The sequence below is a fragment of the Sorex araneus genome, chromosome X (assembly GCF_027595985.1).
Source record: "Sorex araneus isolate mSorAra2 chromosome X, mSorAra2.pri, whole genome shotgun sequence".
In the NCBI taxonomy this organism is placed as follows: domain Eukaryota; kingdom Metazoa; phylum Chordata; class Mammalia; order Eulipotyphla; family Soricidae; genus Sorex; species Sorex araneus.
The window spans coordinates 136,047,283-136,065,555 of NC_073313.1; the positions used below are offsets into that span (position 1 = coordinate 136,047,283).

Here is an 18,273-nt window from a genome sequence, read left to right on the forward strand (position 1 = left end):
TAACTATTAGTTGGAAATTTTGGTTATAAAACCCAATTTACATTGCCTTGTATATGGTGTAGTTATGGATGTCTAAAGAAGGGAAGATCCTAGGGATCTTAGAACGCATTTCTAAATTGCAACTGAAATGGAATTTGGGCGAGAGCTGAGAGATTCCACTGGATGTTTCATACCAGGTACAATAGAAAATGTCGTTTCCAAGTGGGTGTTCTCCAAATTTGTTTTTAGTAAGAAGACAGCATTTGTATGGCATGGCTGTCCCACGAGCCACGTTGCTTTCTCATACCTATGCTTAAGAAACCACAGCAGAGGACTGGAGAGATAATACAGAGGTTAAGGTGCTTGCCTCGAATATGAGGCTGTAGCTGCAACAATGATTAGAATCCTGCTACTACATATGGTCCCCACTGAGCACTGCCAGGTGTGACCCTTGAGCCCAGAGCCAGGCATGGTCTCTGAGCACAGATCCAGGTGTACCACCTGTTATCCCCCTGGTGTTATCTAAAAAACAAACTGAATCATACATGCAGGGGAGGGAAGGGGAATGACATATTTCCTCAAATTTATTCTACTATTGATAGTGATCAAAGGTTAATAGCAATAGCTACCATTTATTGAGTGCTTACTCGACACTAGTTACTTTGGTAAGCACTTCATGCTTTCCATACAGTTATTTAATCTTCAGAGTAACAGCTTTTGGTAGTAGGTACAATGATCACTACTGACTTGTAGCTGAGGACACTGGGTTACTATAATATGGCTATATTACTTTAGTATTGTTTTTGATGATTAACTTCTTCCCTCCACAATATTCCTGTTTCCTCTTAAAATTAATTCCTATCCTCAACTAAGCTAACTCTTTTTATCCTTCAGGTCTCACCCTGAGCACCTGTATCACGTTTCTAAGAACCTCCTTTCTAACTCCCTAAATAGGTAATGTTTCCAGATCAATAAACTAATAGGCTCGTCATACTTTTATAGAACCTTGCACTCATTCTATACAGAAGTTGTTACAATATATAACTTTCCTTTTTTATGTCTCTTCCAGATTAGAATGTATCATAAGAGGAACTGTGTCTATCCTATTTACTATTATAACTTTGAACCTGTGACATACACTCAATAAAAAATTGTTGAATGAATTAATGAATCTCTTCAGTGTAAAGGAATCTGTGTGTACAATAAAGTTGGTCTGACTCCAGGACCTGAAAATATGTTATCTGTATGTGCTTTGCTCCAATGCCAATGATAACATACCTTGTCTGGGAACTGGAAATAAATCCATAAATCAAACACAGTCTATATTGTGATGGAAGAATGGAAAGAGACTATTGAAGACTGACAATAGAGTTTGCAATTGCTAGCAGACACCTTGTATAGAAAGGCCTATTTGATTTATTTATTTTTATTGAATTTTGAGCCACACCTGGCAGTGCTCAGGGCTTACTCATGGGCATGGGCTGTGCTCTGGGATCTCTCCTGGAAGTCTCAGTGGACCCTATATGAGGCTCAGGATGGAGCCCTAATTGGCAACATGCAAGACAAATGCCTTACCCATTGTACTATCATTCTGGCCATAGAGAGACCTGTTAGAAAGGTCATACATTTTCTGAAAATAGAGGGAGCTCTAAGGAGAAACTGAATCAAACTCTGATCCTTCTTGCTGAATAAGGGAGTTAGATGACTGAGGGTGAAAAAGTTCTTCCAAATATTGAATGTAATCAAAGTAAAGAGAAAGTAAACTGAAATTTATCAGCTACACAGGTCGGGTGAGGAGGGTTGGGGGGGTGTGGGGTTTGCGGGGGAGGTATACTGTGATTCTTGGTGGTGGAATATATTCACTGGTGAAGGGATGGGTGTTTGAGCATTGTATAGCTGAGACTTAAACCTGAAAGCTTTGTAAGTTTCCACCTGGTGATTCAAGAAAAAAAAGAAAAAGTTCTTCCATAAAAGCATACATCTCTTCTCTGCTCTTGTCCTCCTGAGCTTCCCCCATTCCTCATCAACAGATCACGGTTTTTGAAATGCTGGTGAATGTCAATGTAGTTCAAACTACTCCAGATCCTGCTTAGGGACTATAAGCAGTCCCTAAGGTTAAGCCTCTTCAGAACAAAGGCTAGGCTTGAACTCAGGGCAACTTAGACCAAGTTGGTATAACCTCATGTGTTGGAAGGATTTCTGACTCCAGGGTGGGTGAGTACTACAGTGACTTGAAATTAAGTTAAACTTAGGTTTCTAAAGCCCTCATTTTCAAACTTGATTAGGTTTAGTTTGGGAGGGATGCTCTGCCTGATGGCTCTGATAATCTCATTTGTGTCTATGCCTAAAGGGCTCAGTCTCTGGTTGCTTTGTTGATGTTTTCTGAGCCACACCCGGCAATGCTCAGGGGTTACTCCTGGCTCTGTACTCAGGAATTACTCCTGGCCATGATTGGGGCACAATATGGGATGCCAAGGATCAAACCCAGGTCAGACCCATGCAAGACAAATGCCCTACCTACTGTACTACTTCTCCAGCCTCCAGGTTGCTTTTGAACTGAGCAATATTGAGGACTACAGGGAGGTGAAAAGAAGGGTGTTTTTGGAAAGAAGGGAGAACTCTTGCTCTCAGAACTGCTATTGGGGCTGGCCAGAGTTTAGCTTTATTTCAAATCACTGAGCAGGCGAAGGGCTACTGGCACTTTGGTGGTAAGTGTGATGCAGAAACATTGTACACCTACAGCATAAAAGTTAACAGTATCTTAAGTCAAGTTATATGGCAATAAGAAAAAACAGAACCATTGAGCAGTGAAGTTATTCTAACTCCTCTCACTACCACCCACACCCCCCACTGCCCAATTTGAAGCTGAGAGTAGCCAAAGTTTTTTCACTTGTAAAGTCTACATCTTTGATAAAGATTGTCAGGATTTTCATAAAGGTTCACAATGGCAACCAGGCTTTTGGAGGCCTCTCCAAGGCAACTCCAAGGCACTGCCTTGTAGTGTTATGGAGGACATGCAGTACTAGGGATTGAACCTAGATATAGTGTGTGCCAGGAATGTACTGCATTTTTTGAGCTGTCTCTCCAACCTGGTCACCAGTTTTATCCTAGATGCTTTGATACTGTAGAAACTTCTATTGTACCTAGCATTTTGGAGGACTCTTTGAGAATCAGTGAAAGATTAAATGTATATATAAAACTTTACATACTATTTGGGGAGTTCAGGCACAAGGGCCCTTCTCTGTACCATTAAGGACCTCTTGAAGCTCAGATTTGGAACCTCTGGCCTACACTGTTCTTTTGGCCTGGAAGAATGATTGGGTAGCACTCCCAGGTCTTACATATTCTTTGTTAGAATACAGTTGGTGATCAGGATAAATCTCGAGTTCCCATGGAATATACAGCTGGTAAACTAATGTCATATTCTGCCTTTTAAAATCTAGCATCCATCCTACCCCTCTAAATGATGTAATAGTCTTTCTAATGGGTTGTCTATCCCAGAACAGCTAAAACTTTCCTTTGGGGACTTCCTTTTACTTAAGAAAATGTAACACAATCAAATGCTACCAGAAACATCTCAGATTCATTGTTTTGTTGCTTTTGAATTTGTTTGTTGTACATTTAGAAACCTTTCACTGCTGCTAATTAAAACAAACCCACATCCAATTATACAACTAAGAGAGAAACCAACTGGAGACTCACTCTCTCCCAAGATGCAGCTTGAGTTTATCATTGACCCCATAAGTACATTGAGAACAACAGCTTATGTGATTGCTAATATAATGCATTTCTTTCTAATTCAACATTTGTATTGTAGACATACATTTGCTGAAAGTGTCCACTTTTTGGCCACTAATTTGCTAATTTGTATTTTCAACCATCCGTTTATTTGTTCAACAAACATTTTCTAAGTGCTTAATTCCAGGAACTTCCTAAGCATTGAGGAGGGGATATGAAAAGATAAATCAGAAATAGTCTTCGTGCATGTTTTCATTTAAAACCAGAGGTCTGGAACATATTCTAAAATTATCTTTAGGTTGGCACAAAATCCTTTACTTTAGCATTTTGGGGATATGGTGTCAATCAGCTGTCAGTTGCTGTAATGGGACTAAGTCATCCAGTTTACAGTTCCATTTCCAGAATTGATAATTTTGAAAATGAGAACAGCTGTCCATTGATATCTTCTTGCCCTACATCTCACTCATCGTTATTTCTCAAAGTTCAATTCTAAAAGTGCCTCCCCAATAAACTTTCCCCACACCCTGGATTTTTCATGGGGGTTGGTTTTAGGGTCACACCCCCACAGTGCTCACAGCTTGCTCCTGGCTCTGCACTGAGGAACAACTTTTGGTGGTGGGTTGGGGGAACGATACATGGTGTTGGGGATCAGGGATTGAATCCAGGTCTGGTGCACATACAAGACAGGTATCTTACCTGTTGTACTCTATGCAGTCTTCCCTAGGGATCTTATACTCATTCTTCTAGACTTTTACCCTATTCTTGCACCAGAATTGAAAAAGAACAGTCTCTAGAATTTGGTATCTTTCATTTTTCTCATTACAGTGGCATTTCCTTGTAAATTTTCTCTAGTAGTATGGTTCCTATGGCAAATTCTTCACTAGAGTGACACTAGCTAGACACATTGTTAAGGCAGTACCAGCGTCCTAAAGATTAAAACAGAGCTTTAATCTTATGGATTAAAAATGTGTATATCTGGGGCTGGAGAGATAGCACAGTGGGTAGGGCATTTGCCTTGCACGCGGCCGACCCGGGTTCAAATCCCAGCATCCCATATGGTCCCCTGAGCACGGCCAGGGGTAATTCCTGAGTGCAGAGCCAGGAGTAACCCCTGTGCATCGCCAGGTGTGACCCAAAAAGCAAAAAAAAAATGTGTATATCTCAGACACATCAGTATTTGTTGCTGTGAAAAAATGAGTAGCTGAATATAAACACTGTAGTCAAACTTTTAATTTTAAATTATATGATTGATAGGGGCTAAGGATGAAGCTCAGTGATAGAATACTTGATGTGTGTGAAACCCTGAGTTTGATCCCCAGAACTATAATCTAAGTAAATAAATGTGACATTTATTAAAAATGTGATAATAAAATGTTGTGAATTATTACCCTTAAAATGTGATAATAAAATTGTTGCTAATTATTTTCCTTCTCCCAGAGCTGTCTAGATAATCTGAAATAGATATTGCCACCAGCTTCATCATGCTCCCCCAAATCATGTTGATTTTCCATTGTAGGTATTATTCCTTTCAGGAAATTACCCCCTCCTCACTCTAGTCCTCTGATATATCTGCTTTGGGGGTTTCATTGCTGGCATTTTAATCTGTGGTTACATACATCATGCAATGTAGTACCTTCCTTTGTAGGGGGCTTTGGACAACACTTTGTGATGCTCAGGTCTTACTCTTGGTTTAGTACTCAGGATCACATCTGGTGGTACTCAGAGGACCATATTCAGTGCCACGGATTGAACCTGTGTTGCTGAGTCTTACCTCCTGTACTATCTCACTAACCCAATATGCTACTTTAGTCACAGTCTACATCCAATCTCAGGTATTTATTTTCATCTGTGTGGTTTATCTCTTGGGTACTTAGATTTAGATGACCTTTGGTAGACTTCTATAAAAAGCATTGGCCTTTTATTTATATTTATTTTTTTTCTTCTTTTCTCTATGCTGGACAGGAGTGATAGAGAGCACAGTGGGTAGGGCATTTGCCTTGCACGCAGCTGACCCAGGTTCGATTCTGCCATCCCTCTTGGAGAGCCCGGCAAGCTATCAAGAGTATTCCGCCTGCACAGCAGAGCCTGGCAAGTTACCTGTGGCATATTTGATATGCCAAAAACAGTAACAACAAGTCTCACAATGGACACATTACTGGTGCCCGCTTGAGCAAATCGATGAACAATGGGAGGACAGTGCTACAGTGCATTTTCTCTGTGCTGAGGATAAATCTCAGGGCTTCACACAGGCAAGGCTACACTATCATCCTGCTATTTCCTTGACTCCTTCTATAGACACTTTAGTTTTGATTTTTAAGTGAGCTTCTACCTAGGATATCCTACCTAAGATCTACCTAGCTTCACCCACTCTTACAATCAGTTGGAAAAGTAATGGCTGCCTGCACAATTTGACAGGAGTATTAGGAAGGACTAACTCAAATCCCAAAACTTCTCCCTCCAAAGTTCTTTCACAGTCTCCTCCACTCTTCCCTCCAATAGTCCTTCACTGTACCTAACTACTCAATAGAAGTTTCAGTCCTTTGATTATTTCCTAATAGCATTCACCTTGAAATATAAATAACTCCATGGGTCAGAGAGACAGTACAGTGAGTAGGGCATTTGTCTTGCATGTAGCCAACACGGGTTCAATCCCTGGCACCACATATGGTTTCTCAAGCACTCCCAGGAGAGATAACTGAGTCTAGAGTCAGGAGTACATCTTGAGCACTGCTGGGTGTGACACAAAACCAAAAATTCAATATATAAATAATGCTATTTCGTGACCTCAGTAAACATAAATCAAGAGACAAGGAATTTAACCAAGCTACCTCAGTGGCTATTTGAGGAAGAGGGAACTCCAGATGTGCTACATCAACCTCAATAAGAACCATTCTACTTTTGTTTTATGAATTGAGATTATATTAAAACTTTACTTATACATTTAACTGGAAAATAATTTTATTTATTTGTTTCAGGGGCTATACTTAGCACACTCAGAGGCTACTCCTGGCACTCTGTGCTTAGGAGTGACTATTGGCAGTGCTCAGGGGACCATATTTGGCAGCAGGGATTGGGATATAGTCAGCAGCATGCAAGCAAACACCTTACCTCCTATACCATCTCTTCAGCCCTCTCAAAAAGACTTTTTAAAAACCAACCCTTTCTTTAGGAATGGAATCCCCTGTATAGGAATAGCATGGAAGATTTATAACACAAAGATTTGTTGTCCCTCTCCTCTCCCCCAGAGTTTGATTTGACAGATCCAGGTTAAAGCCTGATAATTTACATTTTTAACAAGTTCCCAGGTGATGATGCTGAAACCATATACTCTAAGAACTACTACATCAGAAGGTTGTACTGACAGCTTCCCGGAATACTCTACAAGAAAAACAGACAGTGGGTGGAATGTGGGGTATTAGAAGAGCAGGAAAACACCTCCAGAAGGGAAGTTGGCTGGTTTAAAAAAATCAGTCTCTTTACTGATGTTCATTTTCATCTTCATATCTAAGATTGGTGGCCACAATTAGGATTCCTGATTTTCAGGCTTTGGGCCCTAACTGAATCCCAAAGAGGGCTTCTCTATGCCCAGTTCTAGCCACAAATTGGAGCTTCAATAAGAGCTGATGGGCCAAGTCTTCCTGAAGCTTCGGTTCACTAGAACCAGACAGGATTTTAGATAATATTTATCTTGTGGATGATGAGTTATCTATTCTAGGCAATATGATAAAGCTGTCAGGAAACTCTAATGAGTTGAAGAAAAAGAAGCTAACCACCCCTACATCCTGTTAAATGTACACATCAATAGAATTAGCCAGTGGTTACAGTATAAAGACAATTTTATTGCCATTAGAAGTCTTTAGTGACTCATTTATCCTGTTTCAGTAGGATCTTATTCTTTCTGATGAAAATCCAGTCATATCATCTCTTGAAAAATAAAATTATTTTGAAATAAATAAATATATAAAATAAATAGCATATACATTTCATAAATAGTTTGTCCTTATGCACAGTATCCATGCTTACACTTTAATGTTGTTTCCTTACAACAAACCCCATCTCTCATTTCCAATGGCAGGAAAACTGCATGTCAGGACAGTTGAGAAATCTGCAGAGCCAATGCAGATATGGCTTGCAGCAGGGCTGTAGCCTCAAGAATTGTTTGAAAGAGACTTTCCAAAAGCTCTTTAGGTAGCATCTATGGCAGATTCCTTGGTCTTTCAGTTACCCATTGTCAAAGTATTTGGGTAGATTGTGCGGCAAGACATCCCAGGCCTTTGGCAGGGGCGCTATTCCTTCTCATGCCACCTCCGAGGAAATAAGATGAGTAAAGTAAGAAGTATATACAAGATTCCCTTTAGCACACCCCTCCCCCATATCCCTCCCCAAAATAACCCAACCCTGATATACACTTTGAACAGGAGGAACAGCTGGGTTGAACAGTAAGTGCTTCTCAGTTATCTAAATTGATAGGAAGAGGATTGACAAAGCTATGAGTATGGTGCTTGCAAAGACAGCCATGGCCCCACAGTACATGGGTCACGGGGGTCACACTAGGGGTTTGTTACCTATAGCGGAAGAGGTCCCTGGACATGGCAGGTAACTTAGAAGGATCTACTGGCCTGGGCAAAAAGTGAGTAAATTTCTGATGTCGTTTAGTCCTGTATCCCTCTCGGGGTGAGCCGTCTTTATTCAGGGCCACATAATATTGTCTCTCCGAATCCGTGTGTTTGTACAAGGTGGAAGCATAGGTGTTGTACCAGTTTTCTTCAAACTGTTCCCGGAAAACACATTCATGTGTGAGTTTCTTCTGTGAGGGTGAGAAAATAAAGCAGAGCCCATTATATGAATTTCTCCCATCCCAGCTTACTACCGGAGAAACCCTGAAATAGCACAGCGTATTTCAATGAGAAAATTTCAGTTGTATCTGCCAGTTTTACTGACAATATCTGTATTCCCTTCATCCTCTTTCAGAAGACAAAAACATATTTTAGGTGAGATGTATTTTGAATACTAGGGGAGATGGCCTTACCTGGCCCTTCAGGCTCAAGAATTTCTGCTCTGGCCTCCCGATGCCCCCCTGGCACCCTTGTGCTTCCCCCCTACTTAAGGCTAATGATGTTCAAATGCATTGAGATTACACTCAACCATGTCAACTGACAGGCAAAGGCCTGTTCTATATAAAGCTCCATGGGAGGTGAGCTGTGATCTTGCCTAATGAAGGATCTCAGGCCTGTCAGAGGGGAAGCTCAGAAAAGATCTCCTTGAAAAGTTCCCCCAATCTAGCTACTTCAAGCTGGCAGCTCCTAGTTCTCTTGCCTCTGTCCCTTCTCACACTTAATCTGGACGCCATACTACTTGCTGGGGTTGACGATACCGAGTGCTGGGGACAGGCCTATCTCGTAGGTGTCAGAAAAAAATGTGCTCTGATTTCACAGGGTACAAGCATGCTATGTGACTCAAAAGTCAAAGCCAGGAATTGGGATCCCCCGAAAGGGTTAAGGTCAGCAAAATCACTCACCATTCCCTAGCTCCGGGCTAGCTTCCAGAATAGAGAACAAGCACTGCAGACAGCCCAGTCCTAGCTGGGGACTTAGGACTGTCAACAGACCCTGGAACCCTCATTCTTCATTGGTTTGTTTCATTTGGCCCTTGGAATTCAGCTGAAGCAATCTGGAAATCAGGGACTATGTTATTAATCTCAGAATCCTAATTGTAGGGCCAGGGAGATAGCTCAAAGGACTCGAGTGCATGCTTTGTGTGCGGGAGTCACAGGTTCGATTCCTGGCACCACATATTTCCTCAAGTATCATGACCCAGAGCACTGTCGGATGTGGGTCAAAAAGGAAAATAAAACCCCTCAACGGTGAAGGCCAGTTCTTACATTTGCCTGTTTTTATCCTTCTTTTTGGCCGCACCTGACTGTGTTCAAGGCTTACTCCTAGAGATGCTCAAGGCACCATATGCAGTGCCCATGCAAGAGATCAAAGCAGGGTTCACTGTGTGCTCTCCCCACAGTACTATCACTCCTCCCCAACCACCGCCTGTTTTCTTGTCGGATAGCCTGTGACTCCTCTGGGCAACTGTTAAAACTTGCCCTGGTGAGAGCTCCTTGGGAGGGTGAATGCCCTCTAAACATTGCCACTTTCTGACAAACCAGTACAGCTTCCTACTAGCATCAGACTAACTGGGAAGCTAATGGAAAAGGCAAAAGCAAATGGAGTACAGAAAAACTTGTTTTTCTGGGAGCTAAAAGTGTTACATGGCAAGTTTCCGGGCATTCAAGATGCGACTAGAAGACACTAATCTTGCACAACTGGCAAAAGTGTTTTCCAGTACTAAATAAATGTTATTATGCCTTAGATATTCCAAACACTGCTGGTAATAGCCTCTGATGAAAGAAAACCTTAAACTTACCGACCCATAGAGCTCTCCTCGCTCATTCATTCCTAAGTATAGGCCAGAATCCACTCCTCGGATGCTGATTAACCCCACAGCCAAGCTGATAAATTCCAGGATCCCTGAAGGAAAAATAAAGTGAATGTCATTGTCACTACTGACATCAAATGAAGGGGAAGCTGTGCAGGTGACTTGATCACCCAGTCATTTATCTCTAGCTGGAGATACGCCTTATGTGCCTTTGGTAAATTACCTGGTAAAACCCTTGCTTTCAGTTAAGAATGGAACACTGAAAAAGGCACTGGCTCTGTGTCTCAGTTCTCTAAGTAAAACAGGGGAAACAATCTGTTTCTACTCAACACTCCGGGATATCACTAGGAAGAGGCCTTCACCTGGCTTTGGCTACAAAAGCTCCGTAAGCACAAGGAAAAATGAAATATCATCGAATGGCATGTCTGTATCTCTCCAATGTTACATCCTTTCTCTCCAGAGCACACAGCATTCATTGCCTTATTGTTCTCCAAGCTGGACTTGTTTTGTATCTTTTGAGCTCCCATGTCCTTAAAGCCACATGAGCCTGTCAACTCTCTGCAGCTGACTCTAACAAAAGCCACACAGGCTACTCATTAAGTTTGTTCCTCATGCTTATGGCAGGAGGCAAAAGTTGGCCTGGTGAGATCTATCTCCTAAAAATGCTCTCAGCCAGTAAGCCTCCCCCCACACCTCTGAAACCCCGCCCCCCCACACTGCTGACAAGCTTGTCACTTCCTCTTTTCTCTTGAGAGTTTTACATTTTTCTATGGCAAAAAGTTGGCAGGTAGCAATGGACTTGATGCTGAATTTAGATGTTGCAACTTTAAGGGAATGGGAAGACATTCAGAATTGGCCCTCTCACTGACAAGATTAGAGGTGAGAATTTGAAAACATTTTCAGTTGTCCAGCAACAACCGGGGGAAAAAAAGAAATAAACAATAGGGGATAGTGGACCTCAAACTGAAATCCTGTTGGTTCTGAATATGTTACAAGTTTATTCTAAAATAGCACCCCTATCATAAGGGCACAGACATAATGGTAAACTTGATTTTTCTTTGGTATCCTAGTCTCTAGCCATGTTTTTGACATACATCCCCAAACCTGATATAGTTAACAGGTATGAAATGAACTCATATCTGTTTGCTATTTCAAGAATGCAATTTTAATGGTAATAATACTCTGTATAACATATACATATAGTGAGACTTATTCCTTAAATTTCACTTAAAGTAATATTTAATTATTTTTTAAGTTAAATTTTTATTTGGGTACCATGATTTACAGTTGTATCCATGCTGGATTTTCAGGCATATGATGCTGCAACAACAATCCTGCCATCAATGTCAACCTCCTTCCATCAATTTTCCCAGCTTCCCTTCCCCTGACCCAGTTTTCCTCCTTAACAGATGATTTTTTTTGTTTGTTTTTGGGTCACACCTGGCGATGCACAGGGATTACTCCTGGCTCTTCACTCAGGAATTACCCCTGGCGGTGCTCAGGGGACCATATGGGATGCTGGGATTCGAACCCGGGTTGGCCGCGTGCAAGGCAAACACCCTACCCGCTGTGCTATCGCTCCCCCCAACAGATGAATTTTTAATATTAACTACTGTAGTCTCATTCTTCAGAGCCAATGTTGTAGTTTGGGTCTCATTCACTCAGAGCCAAGGATGCCTCTGTGATTTAGTTATACACACATACCTCACCTCTACACCACTGATGTGTCCAAAGCCCCTGACCCTTGCCCTTTATTACTTTGCATACACTTCTTACTTCCCCTCCTCCATTTTAAAGGTGCAAAATTTGAAATAAGTTTTAAAAACTAAATAAGGGGGGCAGAGAGATAGAACAGGGGTTAAATCACTTACCTTGTACACAGGCAGTCCTGGTTTGATCCCTTGCATGGGCACTACATATAGTCCCTTGAGCATCACTAGGAGTAAAGCCTGAGCATAGTCAGGTGTGGCTTCAAAACAAAACAAAAATCTCCAGTAGGAAGACTTCAGGGCTGGAGCAATAGCACAGCGGTTGGGCGTTCGCCTTTCACGCGGCCGACCTGAGTTCGATTCCTCCGCCCCTCTCGGAGAGCCCAGCAAGCTACCGAGAGTATCGAGCCCGCGCGGCAGAGCCTGGCAAGCTACCCGTGCGTATTGGATATGCCAAAAACAGTAACAATAAGTCTCTCAATGAGAGACATTACTGGTGCCCGCTCGAACAAATCGATGCGCAACAGGATGACAGGAAGACTTCAGAAGATCCCTGTGTTTGGGGCTGGTGGGTGAGTCTAGCAGCTTCAGGGCACATCTTTCTTCTGCCCATTGGGATGTCATTGGAAGAATGTAAGGTTGACATTATATGAAACTATAAGGCTGACATTGTGTGGAACACTCAGAGTGTGACCTTTGTCCTCCAGCGTTGAAATGCTTCCAGTTTTATTGTGAGTCCAATTACTAAGTTTTATAGTACAAAGAAAGGAATTGGGGGAAAGGCATGAACAAAAGATGATAGGAAGGAAAGAGAAAATATCTAGTGCCAAGTGTGAAATTAAAGTAACTACTGATTTAACGGACCAACCCTTTCCTGACTGCACACAAAGTTCTGTTTTCTGTTCTACCTGTTCAAGATTTTAATATATGATTTGTAAGAGGACACAAAGAGGAGCACTTACTTTAGTTCCAAAAGACATATAGTTGAAGGGTGACACAACCAAAATCCAAAGAGATTTTAGGAGAATGGGAAATGGGCTGACTCTAGCAAATGAGTTTAATGAGATAGAATTAATGTAAAGTTCAATATTTTAATTCCCAAACCAATTACCCAATATATTTTGTTTGGAGTTTTGTTGGGGGAGAGTGAGCCTCAAGTGCACAGTTGAGTTAATCATTTTCCTAATTCATAGCCTACTATCATAATTGGTCTGTGCAAGTGCTATTTATCTATTTTTTCTTTTTTGCTTCCACATTTTCCTTTCATCCACATTCCCGCTTTAGGCAGCCATGTTTATATTTTCTGAAAAAATGTAATTTTATTTTGTGTTCCTGTGAATTTTGATTAAATGCAAATCTGCACAGCTCTAGAGTGGGGACAAGAAACTTAGGCTTAACAGATTTGATGGAATGATGTAAGTATGACTGATGCAAAAAATTAAAAAAACTAATGTAAAACTAGTCATATAAAATTAAAAATTCTTTAAAACTGTTAATGTAAAATAAGATAAACTAATATAAAGTAAGAAAAAAGCGAAGGTGATCTGACTGTATTGACAAGTCTAGTAACTGGCATAAAGGACTGTCCCACTGTGTTCTGTCTTGAGTAGATCACACTGAAAATTATGTATGTGTGTGCCTTTTGGGGGGGGGTTCCTACACCTGGTGATACTCAGGGCCTACTTATGATTCAGAAATCACTCATCATAGTGCCTAGGGGATCATACATGATGCTGGAGATTGAACCATGTTTTGTTGTGTGCAAGGCAAAAACTTTAATCACTTCACTATCTTTTCAGCCCCAAGAATGATATTTTTAGAGTGGGCTTATAGAAAAACAAAAGCATACTCAAAGAAGAGGAACTAATATAGCAAGAAAATGAGAAATCAGGTCATGACTCACTTCTGGGTGCTAAATGTTGAGAAGTATCAACCTGATGGAGTCTTCAGTGTTCTGTTTAGGCTGATTTCACTCTCTGAATATCTCATGTCTCTGACTGCCCTGAGCTCATTTAGAAGCAAAGAGCAGTTTGTGATCTCACCATCCAAGACCTGTTGTGAGAACAAATCATGAAACCCAAGAGGTGTGGCCATTTGAGTCACCAGTTTTTTACTCCAACTCTCTGTTAACCCTGATGCCAGAGGACAAATCATACAGGAAGTCACTTGGGTTGTGTCCAATGACAGGGGTCTCCAAAAGCTGGAACCATCCCTGCTCAGCTGTCTCTGGGCATCATTTCCCTCTGCCAACTTTCCTATTAGCTTGATTTGAACTGTGGGAACCCAGTGGTACATGATGAGAGAACAGATATTCCTAACCCTCCTGAGTTGCAGCCAACATGAAGGGAGAGAGAAAGCAGCCATTTCACATTTTCCCAGCTACAGCTGGAGAGGGGTGTTAACAGCAAAACGGTGAGGCACAGTATTAAGTAGACAAAGTTTATCCTCAGAGCTCTCACTTCAAGGCCCAGGATCTCCCTCCTCTCTGCCTCATCTTGACCTGTCCTCTTTAGGCTTTGGCCTTGGCTGGACAATTTCCAGACAGCTTTTCTTAGACCTTTCTCCCTATGGACTCAGTCAAAACTGATCTGTCCTTGGGTCCACTGCTCAAAAATCTAGCTGAATGCTTTGGTATTGTGATATTTAATCTGGTTCCAATTAATCTCTCCTGATCTCCTTGAATTATCTTTTCAGACTTTCTGGGGATAAGGCAGTGCTACCTTGGCATCTTGCTAAATAAGAACCAGATCATTGGGGCTGGAGTGATAGTACAGTGGGTAGGGGATTTGCCTTACATGCGGCCAACTCAGATTCTATCCTTGGTGCTCTATATGGTCCCCTGAGAACTGCCAGGAGTGATCACTGAGTGAAGAGCCAGGAGTAACCCCTGAGCACCACCGGTGGTGGTCCCCAAAACAAACAAACAAAAAGAACCAGATTGCTTAAAAATCAAAGCAGCTGCAGGAGCCTTCACTATCCCACCTGGCGGGAGGCCTCTCCTCCAGCCTGGCTTCCAAACTCTAAGTCCACAGGTGCCCCTCAGGAATGTCAGTATTCCTGTGAACCTCATGTAAAATGCCACAGCCAAGCAGACATTGAAATACTTCTGGCTACTGAATACAGAATGGGAGGGAGGGGGAGTATATGCTGTGCCAACAGGTTATTATTTAGAGTTGGGGCTGCTCTTGGGCTCAGCCTGACTTGTTCTGAACACATGAATTCCAGGGTAATCCTTGGGGACCCTGCTCTCCAATTACAACAAATAGCTATTTACTTTACATGGCCTTTAGAGACTACCTCCTCCCCCCAAGCAGAAATCTATAATATTTTATTTCTTAAGTCTGGCCTACTTTACCCTGCTGGAATGTTGACTGCTAAAGCACTCATGGAATGCTAAAGTTTCGATTTATTGAATACCCTGGCTGATTAACTGAAATGTGGAGGGAGGAGAGAGTTAGCAAATTCAAACACCACCTCTTTCTCTGCCAAAAGCTAAACTGAGAAAGAGTAAACGTGTGTTTGAGAGTTGGCCGGGAGGGTTTCAAAGAGACAGCTTTGACTGGTTATCATTTCCTTTACGGGAAAGACATGAAACTGCCGGGAAGTCAGGGAAGGAGGAAAGAGAAAAAGGTGATACAGAGGTGGTCTCGGGCACTGTTTTTTTCAAAAGGCAAACCCAGAAATAAGTAGCCAGTTCAGCAACAGTGAAAACATCCCTTCCTGTGTCCAGCTGTATTTCCTTTGATTTCTCCCTAAACATAACCCCCTTAGCAAGCTGAGAAAGAGAAAGAGAGAGAGAGAAAGAGAAAAGTCCTCCGTAGGGATGTAATTAAAGACCACTTATCCCCAAAATCTTTTACTGATTTACACTGAGCTTGGAGGTTATTGGGCTGGGTTTAGGTAGAGAGACTAACACTGGTAGCCTCAGAGAGTCAAGTTCATAGTCTCTGCACTTCTGTTGTCCCCATCCCACATTTCTTCATCATTTCATGACTTTTCTTTTAAAGATCAGCAACAAGTTACTGCAATGTATTTAGGCTGTTTCTGGGAGCCTCTGCCAGGCTCTGAAGTCGGGTGGAACTCCCATTCTTTCTAAAGAGGAACAAAAGGGGACCGCAGAGTAGGGGATAGGAGCCAAGTTAATATTCTTCCCTGACCCCATCTTATCACCCTTTGAGGACCTGCTGCAAGTTTATATAGACACCTGAACCCCTCCATTACCCCTACCCCACACCCAACCTACTGTACTCCAGCTCTGTGAGTGCATTTTTCCAAGATGACATAGACCTCATTAGGTTTCCTGCTTGCTCCCAGCTAGGAAGATCAGTGCTGGCCCCAAGTTGTTTGCTAGACTTTGCCTTGCCCAGCAACCGTCCTGAGTGCTCCCCCTCCCGCTGTTTTTTTTCCCTGTGCATTCCAGATACACATTAGGAGTTTTAGGAAGGCATGGGGGATAGAAGGACGGGGAGATTTGGGGGAGTGGGAAAAAGAAAGTACTGCCTGAGGCTAGGTAAAAATCTCTTACTGTCTTAGGGAGAGAAAGGGTCTTCCCTTGGTCTTATGATCTTTGGGAGAAGGGAGAGGGAATTGGGAGATAAACGGGGCTAGAATGAGTAAGTATCACCGCACCAGAGTTAACTAGGGAATAGGAAACTGAAAATAAAAATGGCCAAATTACTGGAGGAATTGAAAAATAGATTTGCTTTGAAATCTGTTGTTGTCTGTGAAACGGACAGCTGTTGGTTACCTTTGAGCAACCTGCAGAGTGTCAGGCAGATGCTCAAAATCCTGAGTGGAAGTTGGTGGCTTTATGTCCTGGGCCCAGTTCTATCTAGGACTGGGAGTGGCCCTAGGACCGGTTCCTCTCTGAGGCAAGCAGTGCAAAGTTGGCTCCAGGCAGAAGTTGCCTGCAGACTTTTTTCTGTTACACGGAGGACACCGAGAGGCTTTCTTAGATTCTGATACCCCTTATTGTGGCGCTGCTAGGATTGTTGACTCCCGTCCCCTAGCCCCGAACTGAGAGGCAGTCATGTGCCAGGAGCTGAGTCCCTGCCCACCAAAAGCGACTTGGTCGCGAGCCGCGAACCCACCAAGTCCATGGCCCCGAAGACTCCTGTTCCAGGCAACAGGCCTTGACAACCCTGCAGCTCTCGAGGCTCCGTCCTTCGCTACATCCACGGTCCCTGATATCCTCGCCAGCCGGCCTCCTCCCCCGAGCTTCACCTGCTTTTGCCCAAGGCTCAGCGCCCAGGTGCCAAGAAGCTGCCCTGTACCCCTAGGCTCAGGGTGCAAGGGAAACGCGAGGTCACACCGTTAGGAGCCCCCGCCCCTCCCGAGAGCATCTAGGGGTGCCAGGCGTCCTGACACCCCAGCGGCTCAACTCCGCACCTTCGCATCCCTCCTGCCGTGCGCCCCGGCGGCCTCCGCCCTCGACGCACCCAGAAAGCACCGAGCCGGGGGGGGCTGTCCGCAGGCCCCAACCGGGAGCCCGGAGCGCGCCGTCCGCTCGCCTACAGTCCCTCCCGGCCGCGTCCTCACCGAAGCGGCTGTGGTCGAGGCGAGTGCCATGCACAGTGCCGTTGGGGAAGATCTCGAGGTGGAAGCCGGTGCGGCAGTAGAGCTGGCGCCGCCGCAGGATCCCCTTCAGGTGGGCGAAGTCTGTGGGCGAACCGCGCTGCAGCTTCCCCTCGATCTGGCCCAGGCGCTCGTTCAGGAAACCTGGGGAGTCAGCTAAGGGCACGTTCCCCAGAGACGAGGAAAAGCCGTGCAGATCCCAGTCCAGAGAGGGAAACACTCCCCCCACCTCCGCCATGGCTGGTGGGCGCTCGGGGCTGAGCCGGGACCGCGGGGCGCGAACTGCCGTTTCCCGCAGCGGGCGCGGGCGATCCAACGGTGCTCCTGGCTCGCCCGCTCGCGCCGCGCTCTGCCTCGCAGCAGCCGGAGTCTGCTGGCGTCCAAGGAACTTCTCAGCTGTAGGGAGCGTGGGGCCGCGCGCTCTTGACCTTGCTCTCAGTCACAGTGCCGCGTCCCCGCCGCATCCCCCGGCCTCGCCTGGCGCTGTCGGATGCAACGGCACTTTATATACATACCCACTCCCCTTACATTGACATATTGGAGATTTAAATACAAGCCACACCTCACTGGCATCCCCGTGGAGATTGGCGTGTGGGGTTCTTCCCCCCACTTCTCCTATCCTTTTGGCTCTTTTTTTGGGAGGGGGTGGAGGAAGGAGGGGGCGAAAAAGCTTCACTCCTTTTATGATAAAAAAAATAGCAGGAAAAAGCTACACATTGCAGTGAGGCATAACTGCTTTTGGCAGGTTTTTCTGAAACTGCTGATGAAATAACGGAGCCCAGTGCGGGGAGGCTGTTGGCGTCCACGGCCACTCGGGCCTGTTGCGTGGAGGTCTGTGTGCTGCTAG

The 18,273-nt window shown here is 43.9% G+C and overlaps 1 protein-coding gene across 1 annotated transcript; it reads right to left on the reverse strand.

Annotated features, from left to right (window-relative positions):
* Positions 1 to 8,121: 8,121 nt before the first annotated feature.
* FGF16 (fibroblast growth factor 16) lies at positions 8,122 to 17,841 on the reverse strand. Its single transcript, XM_004611631.2, has 3 exons — positions 17,391 to 17,841; positions 10,132 to 10,235; positions 8,122 to 8,524 (listed from the first exon to the last, which is right to left on the reverse strand). The coding sequence occupies exons 1-3, from the start codon at positions 17,662 to 17,664 to the stop codon at positions 8,279 to 8,281; spliced, it is 624 nt and encodes a 207-aa protein (XP_004611688.1). The 5' UTR covers positions 17,665 to 17,841; the 3' UTR covers positions 8,122 to 8,278.
* Positions 17,842 to 18,273: the final 432 nt, after the last annotated feature.